This window comes from Anser anser (genome assembly GCF_964211835.1).
Source record: "Anser anser genome assembly, chromosome: Z".
NCBI lineage: Eukaryota > Metazoa > Chordata > Aves > Anseriformes > Anatidae > Anser > Anser anser.
Window position 1 is genome coordinate 76535140 of NC_139723.1, and position 17514 is coordinate 76552653.

A 17514-nucleotide genomic window follows, 5' to 3' on the forward strand; every position below is an offset into this window, starting at 1 on the left:
AAAACAGCTTACAAGAAATAAAAATGGAAGTAGTTATCTGGCATTACAATGGTATCTTTGAAATGTCGAAGAGTGAGGGAGCCAAGGCAGTCTTAATGATCAGTTTTGGATGCTACAATTAAATGTAGGAGTTAATTGCAGCATTGTAAAGGCAGGGTAGTGTTGCACTGAAAACAATGAACATCTCAAGGTTGGAAGAGAATACATTATCCAGCTGAATATAAAGCAAGGGTGTTGAGGACAATATAATTATCTAGTTAAAACTCTTCTAGTTGTAAGAGTGAATAGGTAATTAGCATGTGGGGTAGAGCACTTGCTGTTACTAAAAGGAGTTTGGAGATGTTCCTTTTTGAGTTCTCAAGTGCAAGAAACTTTTTTGTCATCTTAGGTTACCTCTATATTTTGTCGTTCCGATATGTGTTTCTGAAGAGAGTATCTTGAAGTATGAAGGCAGAGGCATTCCTGTAAGTATATTTGCATGGCTTCTACTGAGAAGACAATTCAACTAGTGTTTTAGATGTTACTGCATATTATTTTGGAACTTGTTTTTAACAGGCCACGTTTAGAGTACTTAGTCTCTAGAAGGGAAAATAGGTTTTGGAAGGAGAGGCACACAGTATTCTGTATTCCCCTAAACAGTGTAGAACAAAACATATAGTCTGCTTCAATTCAAAGCACCATGTACTTAAATAAAATGCTTGATGTCCTATATTCCACACATACTACTAATTGTATTTCCATCAGCCTGTTTTTCATGAGACTGAGTACTGGCGGACATCTAGCTGAGACAGGATGTAGGGCTTGAAATGCTCTTTGGATATTGAGGTGAAGACCATGCATGTTCAGGTAGAGTTGAATACCTCCAATACCCTTCGGTACTGATAAGTAGTATGGCTGTAATGATGCAGCATTTTTTGCTAGTGTAAATTGGCAGCACATAACTCTTAACTTCCCAATTTGGCTTTTGTAATATTTCTTATGAAAAGGATACTGACTCCTAATTTCACATTGAGTTTAAAGATCAATTTAGGAGGTTCAAGCAGGAGGTGTGACTCAAATTGTTTAAGGGAAATAAGAAACTTTGAGAACTGACTTGCTATAGGGAAAGTCTGCAACAACGCAGTTTGTTTCAGTTGTGGAGTTTGATAACCATGTTTCGTGTGCCTAGGTGACTTTTCATGCGCAGTTCATGTGGAAAGACATGACAGTATCTATTGAGTTATCTCAAGGCTGAACTGTAAGAAAATACCATCTGTGTGGAGAAACTGATGACTAGTATGAGTTAGTTACAAGAGCCATCTTTAGCATATCTTCCAAAATAATTTGGCCATAGCCATTTTGATCCATTTTTCACTTGTGAGCACAGTTGAGAAAGCAATGTTTTGATATAATCTTACATCTTATGTATACTTATTTTTTCCTATGCTTGTATAAAGCTTAACTTAAAATTTCGAAGTGATAATGCAGTGTACTGAGGCATATAGTTGGGGTGCAAATGTAGGAGTGTGCTATTACTGATGGATTCACTGAATGCACCAAACACTCAAAGCACAGCATAAAGAAATGTCTTGTAATGACTCAGTCACTCAGGCAGCTATTTTGTACAGGACAGTTTACCAACTTTTATCTACCTGGTAAATGTCTTTCTGCAGATTTGGTGTTGGTCTTGCCATAACGGTGCAGCTCTTCTCAAAATGTCTGCATTTCCCAAAGAACAGGATGACAGTACTTCACAAATGCAAAAAGCCTTCTTGGATGGGTCAGTAATAGCTATTCTGTCCACAACACTTTGCTTGGTATGGACCTTGCTTCTCTTTTTCCATATATGCTATATCTTTAAGCTTGCACGCATCAGGAAACAAGTTCTAGATCTAAAAGTAGTTCTCTCGAGTGGAGTGCGTTTAAGCCCTTGGCCTAACAGCATCATTGGTCAGTTGTGCTGGACTGTAACATCACTGAAGGCTTACTTGCCTATATATACATACATATATATATATACACACCAGAAGAGTCTCTGTACAAACGGGCTTCTTAAATAAAGCAGCACCAAATTCTTTAGGTCTTAAGTACAGTGAAAGTATCATGAACTGATAGGCCTACTTGTGTTTGCAAGTAAGTGAAATTCAGACTCTTTGTATCCAAACTTGAATTTGCAAGCTGAGGTTTTAATTCTTTTGTAAACTCAGCTGTCCTTTCAACTAGATTCTTACTCTTAGGTAACTTTAGATAAAGTGACCCAGAATGGCTGAGACAATTTATTGGTTCACATTTGCTACTTTTATGTGGTGGCAAGACAGTACTTTGTTTCAGCCAAGTTAGTGAGCTGATTTTACTCAGCAGTTTCAAAAATGCCAAACATAACATAAATCCTTTTAAGAGCACAGTTCCCTGTCTGGGAGTTACAGTAGTGACTTAGTGCTCTTTTTTCCTTGGCTGTGTTTTTGTAACTTGGGTCCAGGAGAGAACTCTATTAGGAGCAAGCTATAAGATCAGGTCGGTACATACAGTTTGTAATTCTTTACTACTTGCTTCTTCATAATAGATGGAGAGCCTGTTGATCATACAGAATTAACAGATGGTAACTTGATTAGGCTCTTAAACCTCTTTTTGTTTTTAAAATTATTCTTGCAAGGGCTTTTGACCCATCCTGCAGATTCTTCAGCATTTTGCTCTGAAATGGGGAAGTTTACTTGTCTTGTGTCTCTTCTTAATGTTATTTCAAAATGTGAAAGTAAAACTAGCAGTAAGCTCTAACAATGTATAACTGATATTCTGATCTCTTGTCTGTGGCCATCTGAACTTGTGAGAGGTATTGTTGCATGTATTTTTTGCTGTGGAGTGCAGGTGGTTAACCACTAATATTTAAATATATATATATGTTGTCCATAAGGGTGTGTTAAGCCATTGTGATGAGTATCTGAACTCAACCACACAGCAGATGTGTACTATTAACAGCTTCTTTTATTGAAATGGTTTGTTTAGTACCAGATCTTCTGCCAGAAATTAATTGTCAATTATGATACTATTTCCAAATTGAAATGATTGTTTTTGCTCGATTCTCTTTTGATCTGATGCATCTTCCAGTAGGTATAATGATCTGCATTCTCACATGGACTCCTGTGGTTCTTACTTAAAGCAGGGTCCTGTTCTACAATAAACAGGAAACTAGATACTCTCTTGTGTACTGGCCAAGTGTCTGCAAAGCTTTGCTTCTGAAGTATAGGCTGGAGTAGCTCTTCCAAATATTGACAATAAAAAGTCAGCCCAACAACAGAGATATTTACTAATATATCTGTTCAAGTACAGTACTCATAGACAACCTCTGGAGTCTGAATGAGAGGTTATTCTGGATCCAAATCAAAGCTTTATATGACCTAGCATTTTTGTCCCTTCCTAGGGGAAAAATGCAGATATGTAAGGAAGTATAAGGCAGGTATACTGTCCTGAATCAAAACAATTAAAACAACTTCTTTTATTCACATGTTTCATGAGCAGACCTGGCAGTTAAGTGCCAGAATGCAACTTGGTAAAAGTCAGTAATAATAAGTGTCTACTGGGAGACTTGTGTGTTTCTATCCATCTGGTCTTTCTGGATTTACTTCTGTATAGCCTGCTATTAAAATAATTTCAGTGCCTGGCCTGTAGTGAAGACTGCCTACTAAGGAAGCAGTAATAAAAGTCAAGTATTCTTTGTAATATTCATAAAATTGCACAAATATGCATGAACATCACTTTGTGTAAGAGGTCAGAGCAGCAAAACCTGTCCTAAGCTTGTAGGCAGTATTGTCATAAGCTTCCAGCCAGTATTTAGATATGTATGGAGGCCATTAACTCTTCTGGGTGTGTATCTCTTAGTCTTACAGCTGTTTCCCAAACCATACCTATTAACTTTGTCTTCAGTGGTGGTAGTTGGTGCATGGTTTGACTTGTGAAGGAGAAGGCTTTAATTTCTTGATGATTTGATCTAGAATCTACAAGACAATTAGCAAACCTCCCTATGAACTCCTGAAGACAGATGACTTGTCAAGCAGCCTTCCATCTCTGCAAGATATCCAGACTGCATACACAAGATTTAAGCAGCTATTTCTGATAGGTAAGGCAAACTTTACTTGTTAGTCTCTAAAGTGACTGAGAAGCAAGGCATGACAATGCTGTTTCATGCCTAATGAATGTATTGCTTGTCTTGATTGGTGTCTGGCTTCTGATGGTGGTTAAAAGCAGACTTTTAAATATATAAATGAGAACTGCGCTTAGGACTGGCATACTAATGGAGATCTGTAGTACTTAGACTTAGTACCTGTAGCTAAGCAGTCACAGTGTCTGAAAATCTTTTTTTCAAGAGGGGCTATTATTGGAGTTTAAATGTTAGTTTGAATACATTAGCTGGATTGAAATTGATGTGAGAGACTTTCAATTTTCTCTGGTCCATTGAAATTGAGTGCTCAGTGTTAAGCTTTTTAATCCTTCGGGCTGTGTCAAGAGTTGAGAGTAAATGCTAATTAATTTTTCCCTTGCTTTTGTTGTAAACCAGTTACACTTCAAAATGTATGAAGCACGAGCCTGATTAAAATTCTGTCATTCTCTCTGTAGAGCTATACATAACTACTGTAAATAGCAAGTCCACTTGAAAGGGGTGGAAACTGGAGCCATGTGAAAGCGTAATCTAGGCTTTCAGGCTCTTTTCTGGGACTCCTTAACTATTTTGCTGCCATAAAACTACTTTGATCTCACATCCTAGCATAACAAAAGCTCCACACCAACTTGCAATTGTTCAAAATGTGCAATTGGACTGTCTTGGAAAAGTGGGTCTTTACAAGATAATGAGTGTAAGTGTTGCAATATCCTCTGGTGACATGCTGAACACTGGGGACAGTTCACCTAAAGCTATTGATGTTGGACATAAAGGAACTGATCATCGCTGAGGAACTGTATATTTGTAGTGTATCATACAGTATCTAAGTCCTGTTGATTTTATACATGGAATGTAACTGGTAAGTTGAAATTGATTGTGAATTAGCATGAATGGCTTGTGTTAAATTTGCAGTAAGCATTTTGGTGACACTGAAGAGAAGTCTAGGATATGAGGTATTTGGTGTTTGAGGTATTGGTTTATACTGAAGATATTTTTCTAGAATACACTGTCAAATTCACAGTGAATCCTTCATACTACTTAGGAGCTAAAAATAATTGCCTATATTTTCATGCAATTTCTAATACTTCGCCCTCTTATAGGAAAAAGGCCAAGGTTTGAATTTGAGTTGCTCAACATGTCACAAAACATTGCAAGTTAAAATAATGTAAGACTAGTACACTTACAACATTTAAAACAAAAGGAAATACGCATTCCATTTTATCATACAACTTTTAAATAAGTTTTGTTAGTAGACTACAGCTCACTGAATATAACATTAAGTACTAGGAGTCTGAGAACCATTCAGGCGAATTTTTGTGTATTACGATCTGACATGAATCATCTGCCTTAACATTGCCTTTCAAAATCTGAACACAGTAACCATTATTTTTGTTCAATGCATGCCTAATTAATTTGATTTCAATAACTTTCAATGTGGTTTTAAGCTTCCTGAATACATGCCCAATCTGAAGAGAATTTTGAAATTAAAAAAAATCCTTAGGAAAAGCTGAAACCAATAGTAGGTAGCTTCTTGAAAGAGGATTTTGATGGGAAAACTTGTATCTTTTTACATTTCAAATAAGGGGAACAATTTTGCAAGGACAAATAATAGTTCTGCTGGACTCATCACAAGTCTGTGTATGCCGTTTCTCTGCACACCTTTAACAAGAGTTTAAGTATATCAGTTCTCAAATCCTACTGAAGTATTTCTTTGCCCTTGAAGATGGGGAGAAGGGGAAAGCTTGTTTTTCCATTGTAATGTTGTTATGAAAATATTAAGAAAAATGCCACGATTAAGGGTAAAGCTAGCTGGAAGTGTTTTGTTCTGGCTTTTAAAAAGAAGTTCCTGTTTTGACTTGGAGATAACTTGGCTGGAGTGGAAGTGCCAGACTAAGCAATTGTTTACAGAGGCCTGCATTCAAGTAGTTGAGTCTAATCAGTGCAATGGAACAACAATAAACATAAAACAAAGCACAACACCAAATTTAGCTACTCAGATTTTTGAAGTAAAACTGAATTCTATGTTGTCCATAATGTAAGAGAGCTAATGCACATTTATATTACATCAAAGTGTAATCACTTTGTGTGAAAATGTAATATTTCTGCAGGTAAAGATGACAAATCTCTTTTCCTTGGCATCACGATTTGGTTTGGAGGTTTTTTTGATAGGACTAGAAATTGGTACTATAATCTTGCCTAGGTTCAGAATGAATAGAAGTCTTTCAGATAGTGATGATAAGCTAAATGGAACACGAGGCTTGAATGCAAGGACATATTCTAAAACTTGGATGGAAAGAAGGTGAACTGGGGAGTAAATGGTGTCTTGAAGTACTGTAAAATACATACTTTAAAGGTATGTATAACTTCAAAGTAAAATACTTTTATACATACTTTATACATACTTTTAAACTTCCAAGTTCTTAAAATTTGGAAGTGAACTGGAAGATGTCAATCAGAAAAGATCGGAGAAAAATGATGTTTAATGTGAACAGAAATAACCAGAGAGCTTTGAAGATGCACTATAGTGCTTAAGTTGCAGAGAACAGTTGGGAGTTAACATTGGAAGCATATGGAGAGACTTAGGTGAAAAATTATACAGAAGCATGAACTGAAGCATCAGAGAGGCACAAAGTTGGGGAGAAAGTGTGATGTATCAAATGGTATCAAATTGTTTTAATAGAACTGTTGTAGACCCCGGGCTTCAAGGTTTGTGTCTTATGCAGGAAAGGTGATCTCCTTCTCTGGTTTTAGTTGACCATATAGGCTAGTGAGAGCTTTTCACTTTCTGAATATTGACTTCAGTAGAAATGAAAGCAATAGAGGTTTTGGTTGTGTTTAACCAGCTACAAACATCCTAGAGAAATTCGTAAAAGTTAAATGACTTGGTCGTATTATACTGGTCTCCTGGTTTATCCTAGTTACTGCCTTTTTGATGTTTTAATGCCTCTTTTATAGTTGCAGTGAAAACTGCTTAACACTTGTCTTGGTAGTTTTCCATCTCATAAACTTGTGTAACTCCCCTTTAAAATCCACTTGTTTCTGGCTCCGATAGTAGTGACTTCCAAAATCCTACCTCCTTATGTTAGGCTTTGTATAGATTGTGCTTTAAAGTCCAGGCAACTGGAAGTCAAAAGTAAGAATTCATCTCCTCCGATTAAACTTATCCTTCTCCATTTTTGCCAACAGATTTATTTACTTGGTCTGGTTACTATGAACCTACAACATACTTATTCTAAAAGCCTGTCATGCTACAAAGCTTTACTTATGCTTGTATTTCTAATGCTACTTTACTTACTGGTTTAATTATAAATAGTGTCAACTTTCCTAGTGATTAGGATTTAGTGTTTAGTATTGGTTGTTTTATAGCGCTTCGTAACTGAGGAATAATACAATGGATGGCTATTAATTAGCACTACAAATGAGTAAACTTTTTTTCAGATAACAGTACAGAGTTCTGGGCAACTGATGTGAAATGGTTTTCATTACTGGAGAGCACAAACTGGCTGGAGATTATCAGGTTTGCTATATCTATAAATATCTAACTTTCTGGGTTTCAAGTTTTTGTTAAAGGAATTTGTGTGTTTCCAAGAGATCTTTGTATCTCAAGAAACTGTTACTCACCTTTCCAGTAGGAAAGAAAATGAAGACAGACTTATTGTCCTATGTATATCTTATTTCTATGATATGACAGTATTTTTGTAGTGCACAATTGTGTTAAGCCTCCCATATTAAAAGATGTAAGAAGCAGCAGATCATTTCTGATTACAACTTGTTCAACAAACCTATAAAAAGCTACAGATCAGTAACTTCCGTCCTGTACTTAGTCACCTTCTTTCCAAACTGAAGAATCTTTTCTTGCGTGAAACCTATTCCATGTCTCTGACTAGCCTTGCCATTCTCTGTACTCTCTACTTCTATAATATCCTTTAGGATGGGATGAACTGCAAGATGTTAGCCCACCACAGATTTATAAAATGACAGTTGTTCTCAGTTTTGTCCCCTTCCTCTCCTGATTGTTCCTCAAGTTCTTTTTCTTCTCTCAGCAGTCCACAGTGAGTAAGTCTTGGGAATGGTGTTGGCTAACGCAAGGCTTGTTGTAGTGGAATGTTGAGGCTATTTTGTTTTTAGTGTTGTTTCATGTTGGCTTAATTGTCTGTCAGCTTATTCTGTGATTGGCTTGTTACTATGAAGTATTTCTGCTGTTTTCTGCAGTCAGCTTCAATTCCTTGTATTCTGAATAACTTTGTATTCTGAATAATAAACAAATATTGACATCATTGTTTATTCCTTATTCCAGAACTTGAATTTAAGTTGAATCGGAGGTTCTGATGAAGATTATATGTTGAGAAATGCATGGATGTGACTTATAAGTAGTTAAAAGTACTTACTAGCCCAAGTTCCTATCCTTAAGTTGTTTTGAGACTGGTTACTTCCATACTTGGATCCAGTTGCTTCCTGGATTAGTCTATTCTTAGTTCTTGGAATCAGTAGGAATGCCTTCTTAACTATTCTAGATGCTTGAATAAAGAAGTTAGCAATTCCACACTAATAAAATAAACTGTCAGCTTTGAGACCTAGCTTTTACTAGAATCCTAGTTTCTGTGCAGACTTTTACTGAAAATAACTTTATGAAGTTAGGAAGTTAGGACTAGAAACCAACCATGTTACATCTGGTTTTACATGATCTGTAATCCCTCTGTTATCTTTAATGACATTTTCTGAATAAATATTTTCTGCCTGCTTACAAGACCTTGTTGCTGATCCTTCTGGTGCTCACAAAGATTGTGGGAGAAACATACTATGTAAAAGACTTGAAAATAAGTGAGGCAATGTACATCTCTTCAGGATAAAGATCTGGATTTTAGCAATAGTAACACTTTAGTCTATGTTTTGGTTTATACTGATCCTGAATAGAGTACTGTATTATGGATGTACAGAGGTAATATGAAAATAAACGATTCTTTGCCAGATAAAGATACCTCTTGGAAGTCTTGAAACTAAATATTTTTTTATTTATGGAAGTTGAGCATGTCCTTTTTTGTTTTTAAAGGACTAGGCAAGCTTCAATAGTATGATATTTTCTCCTCTTTTAAGGGGAGACTAATGTGAAAGACTTAATTTTAAAAATGTGTTTAAGATATTCACTTCGCCTTTTTTGTACCACAATAGGCGCGTCTTGAAGAAAGCCATAGAAGTTGTTGAGTGTCTGGAAAGGCAGCATACAAATGTTCTCCTTATAGGTAAGTATTTCATGAGACTATCCTATTTAATATATATTTCCTCATTTTATATATATTATAAAGATATCTTACACTTAATTTTCTTCTGATCTCCTTTAAATGTAGCTTAAGCTGTAAGCTTGTAATTAACAGGAAAAGCTGGTACAATTCATAAGCATCTGCTACTTTATGCTAAAGCTCACACATTCCTGGAAATGCTTCCTGTAGCTTAAAAACAAAGCAGAAACAAACAAAAACCCAACTGACCAAAATAAAAACAAACACTGTAAGTATAGTTCCAGGCAAAGAAGAATATATTATGAATGAGTAAGCTGCTTATAAATTTACATGAAAGTCATTACCTCCTTATGTGTTCTTACCCTAATGTGCTTTCATTAAAGGTCTTCTTGGACCTTTTGCTGTACTTTGAGGTGGGGAAGAGCAGGAGTTACACACAGAACTTAGAGCACAAGAACTTTCTGAAAGGATGCCTTTGTTCCAGATGCACACTGAATAATATGCTATCTCCTTATTAAAGAGTATGTTTATTGTACACATCTTGAGCAGTTTGCCTAGATTAAGGAAAGTAATCACACAGAAAACCAATCTTAATGTCAACCATTACCCTATTTTTGTGTTGTCAATTGGGGGATTTTTCCCCCACGCTGCCATTTGAGAAACTTGTTAGTGAGATGCTTCTAGAAGGCACTTGAATGGTAGAGTATGCTTAATGCTTGAGGAAGCAATTTCGGTGCTGCTGCACACTCCATGTGTGTATGTTTAAGAATGCTTCAAGTCACGGCCACACCTGGTAAAAAGATGTGTGCGGGTTAGGAAGAGTAGGCTTGAATAGCTGTTCTGGTTGCATAATGCAGGGGGCTAATATGTGCACTGTAGTAGAGCAGAAGGAGTAGGGACAAAAGTTATAGTAGTAAAAACTTGCTTTTTAGGTATAATTGTCAAAGTTTTATCCTAGTATAAGTGTACGTGAAAACCCTTAGGTTTTCACCAAAAAAAAGATTAGAAATACGGTTTTAGCTCCTCTTGTGGCATATAATTTGTAAGGAATTTTCTTCTCTGGGTTTGCAGTACAATTTTGTTTGTGTAAAGCCAGCAATTCTTTGATTCCTTATCAGAAACTTTAAAAATGGCTTAGTAGACAATGTAGCCTTTTCTTCTCTTCTGTAGAAGACAGTGCTACTGATCTGTGCTGTGTAATCTCCAGTCTGGTTCAAGTGATGATGGATTCATACAGCAGAACAAAGTCAGGATTTCAGAGCCTTATTCAGAAGGAATGGGTAATTGGAGGACATGGCTTTTTGGATCGTTGTAACCACTTGCATAACAGTGACAAAGAAGAGGTATGATTTTTTTCCTTACATGCTATTTAAAAATTTACTTAGCATAAGGAGGAATTTAGATGTCAGCCCAGAAGTTCTAATTACTCTGAGGATCTTCAATTTTATATTTTGATTCATGGCTTGGTGTTTTTAGTGTTACTACTTTTGCTATTCGGAGTTCAGCAGTGTCCTTATAACTAAAAAGAATACTAATTTCACTTCTGATCCTGGAGTATTTTGAAAGACATGTATCTCGTGTACTTTTAAACTGTGTTAAATGGTGAAATTCATAGAAATTACTTAGTGAATTACATTTTTGTCACATCTAGAGTTTAGTTTTATACTGTATTTCTAGATGTTGCAGTCTCATTTCTACATGTTTGTATTTTGGGAATAAAATAGATTGTTGTACAGAAAGAAAGCCCTAGGTGTAAACTGTTTAGTTCTGATCCAGAATGGCTATAAACTGGTGTTGCTTTGTCAACTGTGAAAGTTGCTGCTGTGCAGCCTTTTATAGTGAGTTAACCTGAATTTGCACTCACTAGAAAATATTAATCTCTTCTATCAACAGCTGGCCAGGGATGATACTTCTGAGTTCAGCCTAAGTTATTTACAGCGAATTTTGTAGTTCACCAGATTGCTTTCCTTAAGACTTGTATTTGGGGACACTAAATACTGTAATATAATTGGTCTGTGTGATAGAACACTTTTTCTGAAACAGATGCAATATTTTCTTTTAGGCTCCTGTTTTTCTGCTCTTGCTAGATTGTGTTTGGCAGTTGGTACAACAGTATCCTGCAGCATTTGAGTTCACAGAAACATACTTAACTGTCTTGTCAGACAGCCTCTATGTGCCAATTTTTAGCACTTTCTTCTTCAATTCGCAACATCAAAAAGACACTAACACGGTAAGGGTTTGTTTTGTCTATGCAATGTGTTGGAGAACAGGTTTGACCAATGAGCTAGGGATGCTCAAAAAAGTACTAGCAGCATGCTTTTTTCCTGTTTTTTTCCTATTTAATCAAAGGATAATGTAATGCCTTGAAGATGAATGAGTGCAACTTGAGTTGTAAGCAATCAAGTTTGGTACTCTGAGTCTATGATGACAATATGAAAATAACTCAGAAATAAATTACTTCTAATGTGGAGCTCTAGTTTCATATTTATTGCTCTCCATTGAAAATTGAGCTCTTTAACTGAAGGAAAGTATCCCTGTCCTGCATAATAAGTTATCTACAAAATCGTTATGTACTGTTCTGTTCCAAAATCAACACTTCTTGAATGTTGCTTTTACATTTGGTTCATGCTTTTGTATCTTCTAAGAAGCTGGAAGCAATGGGGGTGTCCTCTGCAAGGCTGAACAGAGACGAAAAGAAAGTCAAGACTGTCTTGCATATAAAGTACTGACCATAACATTTAAACTGGCAGCACTACATAGCTGCAGTTAACTTTGAAGTTTGGAGAGGTTTATTCCATAGTCCTAACATGCCCCCTATGTTTGAAGAATTCAAGTGTCTGTCTCCTGCCCATTTTCAAATTTGTTTTTTCCCTCAGTTTGTCTCATTTTCAGCTGTGAAAGACATTCTTGGTGGTGTCTAATTACACTGTTGAAATGAAGTACTATCTTAAGTTAGAGAATATTATACAGATAGCCTTTGTTTTTACTTACTGACATCTAATAATGTTGTCCAGCTGTTGAATATGTAGAAATCAAGTGTTGCAACTCTATGGGCTTCTCTATGAAAAGCCAGTTTCTTAATTTCACCTTGACTTGGTCAGAACCCCTTTATAGTAGTCCTAATTGTGACCTGTTTGTTTTGGCAGACTGGTGAAAGCCTCAAGACACAAAGCGGTCCTTTCAGATTTCTTACTGTGTGGGACTGGTCTGTGCAATTTGATCCCAAGGCCCAGGCTTTTCTGAACAACCCTCTTTATGCAGAGAAGCCAAAACCAGATAAAAGCCAACGGAAAACATCACGATTCAAAGTAAGATATTTGCTGCTTAACCTGTTATTTCTATCATTTCAAAATAAAGGTACAACTCGGTCATACTTCCAGTGTACTTACTGGAAGCATTAGTGCCAGCATTTAATGGGCATGTTATGTACACCTCAGACTCACCTGGGTCTTAAGAATGCGGCTTGCATCTTCCTCAGTTTTCCACTCACTATTTTCACAGTTGCTGTGCCTAGCCATGAACTTAGACTTTCTCATAGTAGTTTTGTGCAAGTGTGCTAATAGCTTCTCATGGGACTTAACATCCAAGTGAGTTGTAGTGATAGTTGAATTGATTTTATTTTGTTGTTCCACAGAATGTTTAATTGAAATACATAACAGGTTTAAAGCTGCCTCCCTAAATTTGTTTTGAATGTAATGGGAGTGTGCATGCATTTAAAATACAAAACCCAGAAACAAACAATTTGTCCAGGGTATTGAATATTACAGATGGATCACCTCATTACTGGAAAACAGTACAAATTCAGCAGAAAGGTTTTTTTTGGTACCTGTTTTTGCTTTTGTACAGAACAGAGTTTAACCAACATAACAGGGAAATTGAAAATCATTCTCAGGTGAGACGTTAGTGTGATCTACAGCATTATACAGGGAACTTGTGTGGTGGGAAGCAATGAGGAACTGACGAATTAACCTTCAAAATCAAATACATATTTCCAAGTTTAAGCTAGCCACACAAAGTAATTCTTTCTTGAAAAAGAAAAATACTTTTCATACAAGTATGCTTTATTCAGTGTTCCTTTCCCTGCTACTATAGCAGTGAAGTATCTTCAAAATAATTTGTGCGAAGTATTCGGCGTATTAACCATTGAAGAGTTAACAGTTTTAGGTACTACAGCAAAGGTGTAGCTGTGTTTAAGCCACTTTATTGACTGCAAGTATTTTCTGAATGCAATTTAATATTCTTAAGACATGTTTAAGTCCCATCAACATTTATCTTTGTGTATTTATCTTTTTTCTCTTTAAAGCATCAGAGGCAGCTTTCTTGTCCATTGACACAAACAAAATCTTCCCCAAAGAGAGGATTTTTCAGGGAGGAAACAGATCATTTAATTAAAAACATTTTGGGTAAAAGAATTGGCAAGTTCATTAATTCTTCAGATGAACCTCCTAATAGCTTCAGGGAATTTTACGACAGCTGGCATAGTAAACCTGTTGACTATCACGGTCTTCTGCTACCTCGCATTGATGGGCCTGAAATCAGAGTCTGGGCACAGCGGTATTTACGATGGATTCCTGAAGTTCAGCTTCATGGTGGTGGTACGATAGCCACAGCTGCCAAGATTTTGGACTTGATGGAGGAAGTACAAAGCTTACAGGTGAAAATGGATGAAAAACATAGTCAAGCTATTTCTGGAGACGTACATGCTGTTCCAATGCTGAGAAATTCTGCCCGTCTGTCATCTTTGTTTCCATTTGCTTTAATTCAGAGACAGTCTATCAAACCAGCTTTACCCACTAGCACCTGGAAAGACTTGGAAGATGAAGATGACTTGGTCAAGAGGGATGACGAATTTGTTGATCTAAGTAGTGATATGTTAAAGTGTATATATTAAAGTATGAATTGTATGTGGCTAAGCTCTGAGGTTAAGATGTTGTGCTGTATCCTAATTTAAGGAACTCAAGTATTTGCAGCCTGCTGAGTGGATTTGTGGGATTTAAAAAAACACCTCAGTTAACTGAGGTATTTTGAATTTCTATTTCACTATAACAGTACTGATTGCAGAAACACACTTGTAGGTGTAATAAAAACAAGTCTAGGCTGGAGCAGCCAGCCATATGGTTGGTTTGTACAAAAACATTATTTTCTGAGGTAAAGATAGAATACTAAATAAATACAACAACAATCATGAGGAATGTGCAAAATTACTTTAACATAAGCCCTCTTCCCCTTATGTTAAAAGTACTAGAAACTATTAATACATCTGCATTTCTCCCTGATGTAAAATAAAGAGGGGAAAGTATAACTAAATGTGCTTTTAAGCAAAAGCTTTTTACAGCTGAGGAATGAACTTGTGGTCACCAGGGTTCTTCTGTCTGTTGTGGCATCAACTGAAGTCATGTGCTTGTCAACCTCATCTTTCCTGACAGTGTTCATCTTTGGCTTGCAGAACTTTACCTTCTGTAGTACTGTAATAGCAGCTTGGCTTTTCTAAGCCTCTGCATGCACTTAGCTTAAGGATCAGATGCAAGAGCTAACCTAAATGTTTCAAGTCTTGTGTGTCTGCTGTGCTGTACTCCCTTGCTGACTTGAAATATTAAGTTCCAAATGTTTGCTGTTAATTGTAGGAAATAGCCTGACAGATTCCGGATTGTTATGGGTATTTTTTCCCCTCTCCTTTTAATGGAGAGATCTTTCTAATTTCTGTGCTTATCCCAGTTGCCTTTGAGGCTTTCTGAAGCTAGCACTGAGACCCATCACGCAGAAGCGAAGACAGTCATGGATTTGCAGTCTGTTGCCACTTGTCATGAGTTAGTGGTACAGCTTATGAATGTGGCTTTCATACCCTATGAAACAGTTGCATCCTGTTTGCTGGATGTTAGAACAGTACCTCAGTGAAAAAAGCCATAAAGAAATGCCTGACTTTTTGATCTACTGTGTATGTTTATATAAAAAGTATTTTTGCTGCAAGTAATTGTCCTTTGTAAAGTTGAGTATCATTTGACTGTCAAATCTATTTTGAACCCTTAAATTCTAGAGTACCCCATGAAGGGATGCAAATCATACCAGTCTCTTTGAGAGGGCAGACATTAATGGTTTTCTCTGTTCTCTGTATTCTTGCACCAATTTAAAAATCCATGCTGAAATACCTACGTGGTGAAGTGGTCACTTAAATTTGATCAGTTCAGTGTTATTAAACTGGGTTACTGATCAGTCACCTCACAATGAATTGTACTTAATATGTATAGCAAAATATTGTCTGCAGCCCTCTAAAAATATACTATTTAAAATAAATGTATTAATGGGAGAAGGGGGAGACCTTGATGCAACTCTGTGCCAAAGTGAAACTTCTCAACTCTTGATTGCCTTAAGTGTTAGTAGCACAAGGACAATACTTGAGTTTGTAGCATTTTAGTTAAAAATGCGCCAGCACTTACACTTCCTTCTGTGATACGTATCTCCTTTTTCATAGCTAGCATTTTGCTAGAATGGGCTGTCCAGTACATGTCCTTCAGGCTTGATTGTAGCTCAAGTGATTCAGTTTTGCAGTAACTCTTGCATATTGAATGAACAATGCATTTTTATGGAGAAGAAATCTATCATTCTAAGGTCATTTGGGTTCAAGGGTTTTTTAAACACTGCCGTTAGAAAAAAAACAAACTATTACATGGATTTTTCTATACTTTTGATCAAACTTGTAATGTTTCAGTCATGATGATTACATATTTATATTAATAGATGTTGGACATCTGATTTGTACATAAGTTATCAAAAGTTTATACAGAAGAGAAATATATTTAGAAATGAACATGAGAACACTTCTAATGTAGAATAAATACCATTGTTACTGGTTTTCTGCACTGTTGAATTGGAAATGTACTTAGTATTTTTACTTCAGGCTTCTGTTTATACCTCTAAGTTTTTACACTGAATGCAAGCTAGAAACTGTGTAGTTGGCTTTAAAAAAAAAATGCAAAGAAGACTGGTATTCCTCTCTAATGGGCTGTTTGGAAAGTGTCAATAAAATACACTTTGACATATTTAACCTGAAATAAGAATGTATAAGCTCATATTTTGCAAAATGACACTCTAAATCACAGTGAATTTGACAATCTGCAGTGCCAAGACTTACTGAGTTGTACGCAGGGTATTTACAGACTTAAGGAATGAAGCTGTGTGGTTTTGGCCTGGCTGTGCTGTTGGACAAGTGCATCAGTTCAGGGAAGAAGAAAATGCAAAGTGATGCTACAGGATGACTATGGAAAACTAGTGAAGTGGTCTAGAAACTACTAGAAAGTGGCTGCTGAATGGTGGTATTTGGAGGTCTATTGAAATATTTCAGTCATGGCAGTATACTTGTCTTTTTCATTATGTAGTTCCCCCACTTCATGAGAGCATGTTGTTCTTACAGTATTAAATGAGGCAACTTGTTGAAATAACAGCAGCAAGAGTATTCCTTGAATCAGATGCACAATGAGCAGAGATTGCAGGCTGCTCACAGAGTACAAATGAGAAACATCTTTTTTTATTATCTTCCAGAGATGACAAATTGCTATCACAAATTGCACATTCAAAAACCATTTTCTAAAGGGAATGCACAAAATTGTGATGAAGTTTAAGACGGGCTTCTTGAAGGAGCAGGAATAGCTCACAGGCTGTGAAGTGCTGGGTCACATTGTAATGCAAGGTGTGCCGCTGCCTCTCCCATGTCTTCTAAAGATCAGCGTGTGTACTTTGACCGCTTGGCTTTAAGGCTGCATTCACTGGGCTGAAAATGTCCAGCTATTGGTGGACGCTGCTTTGGAATGCAAGTATGTGCTTTATAGGGGTACTTACAGCCAGCTTAGCCTCCTGATCTCTTCCTTCAATTAAAGCCTTTTTCTTTCATGTTTTTTCTTTCAGGTTAGAACCATGTAGCCGTAACTTCTTAATAACTTCTTAGGATGTAGTAAAGTACTTTCTGCAGTGGATGTTTTAACAATGGCTTACTATGATGAATTAAATGACATTTCCTCATGGGCATTCACCTGGGCTGCATTCCACGAGTACTTAGGGGCAATGACAATACCCAGAATATTCATGCATTCAGCACTTAATCTATGAACTCTTAATCTCTGAACTACTTCTGTTACACTGAAGATTACCTTC

The 17514-nt window shown here is 36.5% G+C and overlaps 1 protein-coding gene across 1 annotated transcript in view; it reads left to right on the plus strand.

Moving 5' to 3' along the window:
• Nucleotides 1-16418, plus strand: part of MTMR12 (myotubularin related protein 12) — a 32649-nt gene extending 16231 nt beyond the window's left edge. The window contains exons 8-16 of the mRNA XM_083816718.1: nucleotides 389-464; nucleotides 1653-1759; nucleotides 3969-4093; nucleotides 7571-7649; nucleotides 9302-9372; nucleotides 10540-10712; nucleotides 11432-11599; nucleotides 12516-12677; nucleotides 13673-16418. Coding sequence (XP_083672844.1) covers nucleotides 389-464; nucleotides 1653-1759; nucleotides 3969-4093; nucleotides 7571-7649; nucleotides 9302-9372; nucleotides 10540-10712; nucleotides 11432-11599; nucleotides 12516-12677; nucleotides 13673-14260 — 1549 coding nt within the window. The 3' untranslated portion in view covers nucleotides 14261-16418. The remainder of the gene's footprint in view (nucleotides 1-388; nucleotides 465-1652; nucleotides 1760-3968; nucleotides 4094-7570; nucleotides 7650-9301; nucleotides 9373-10539; nucleotides 10713-11431; nucleotides 11600-12515; nucleotides 12678-13672) is intronic.
• The last annotated feature ends 1096 nt before the right edge of the window (nucleotides 16419-17514 follow it).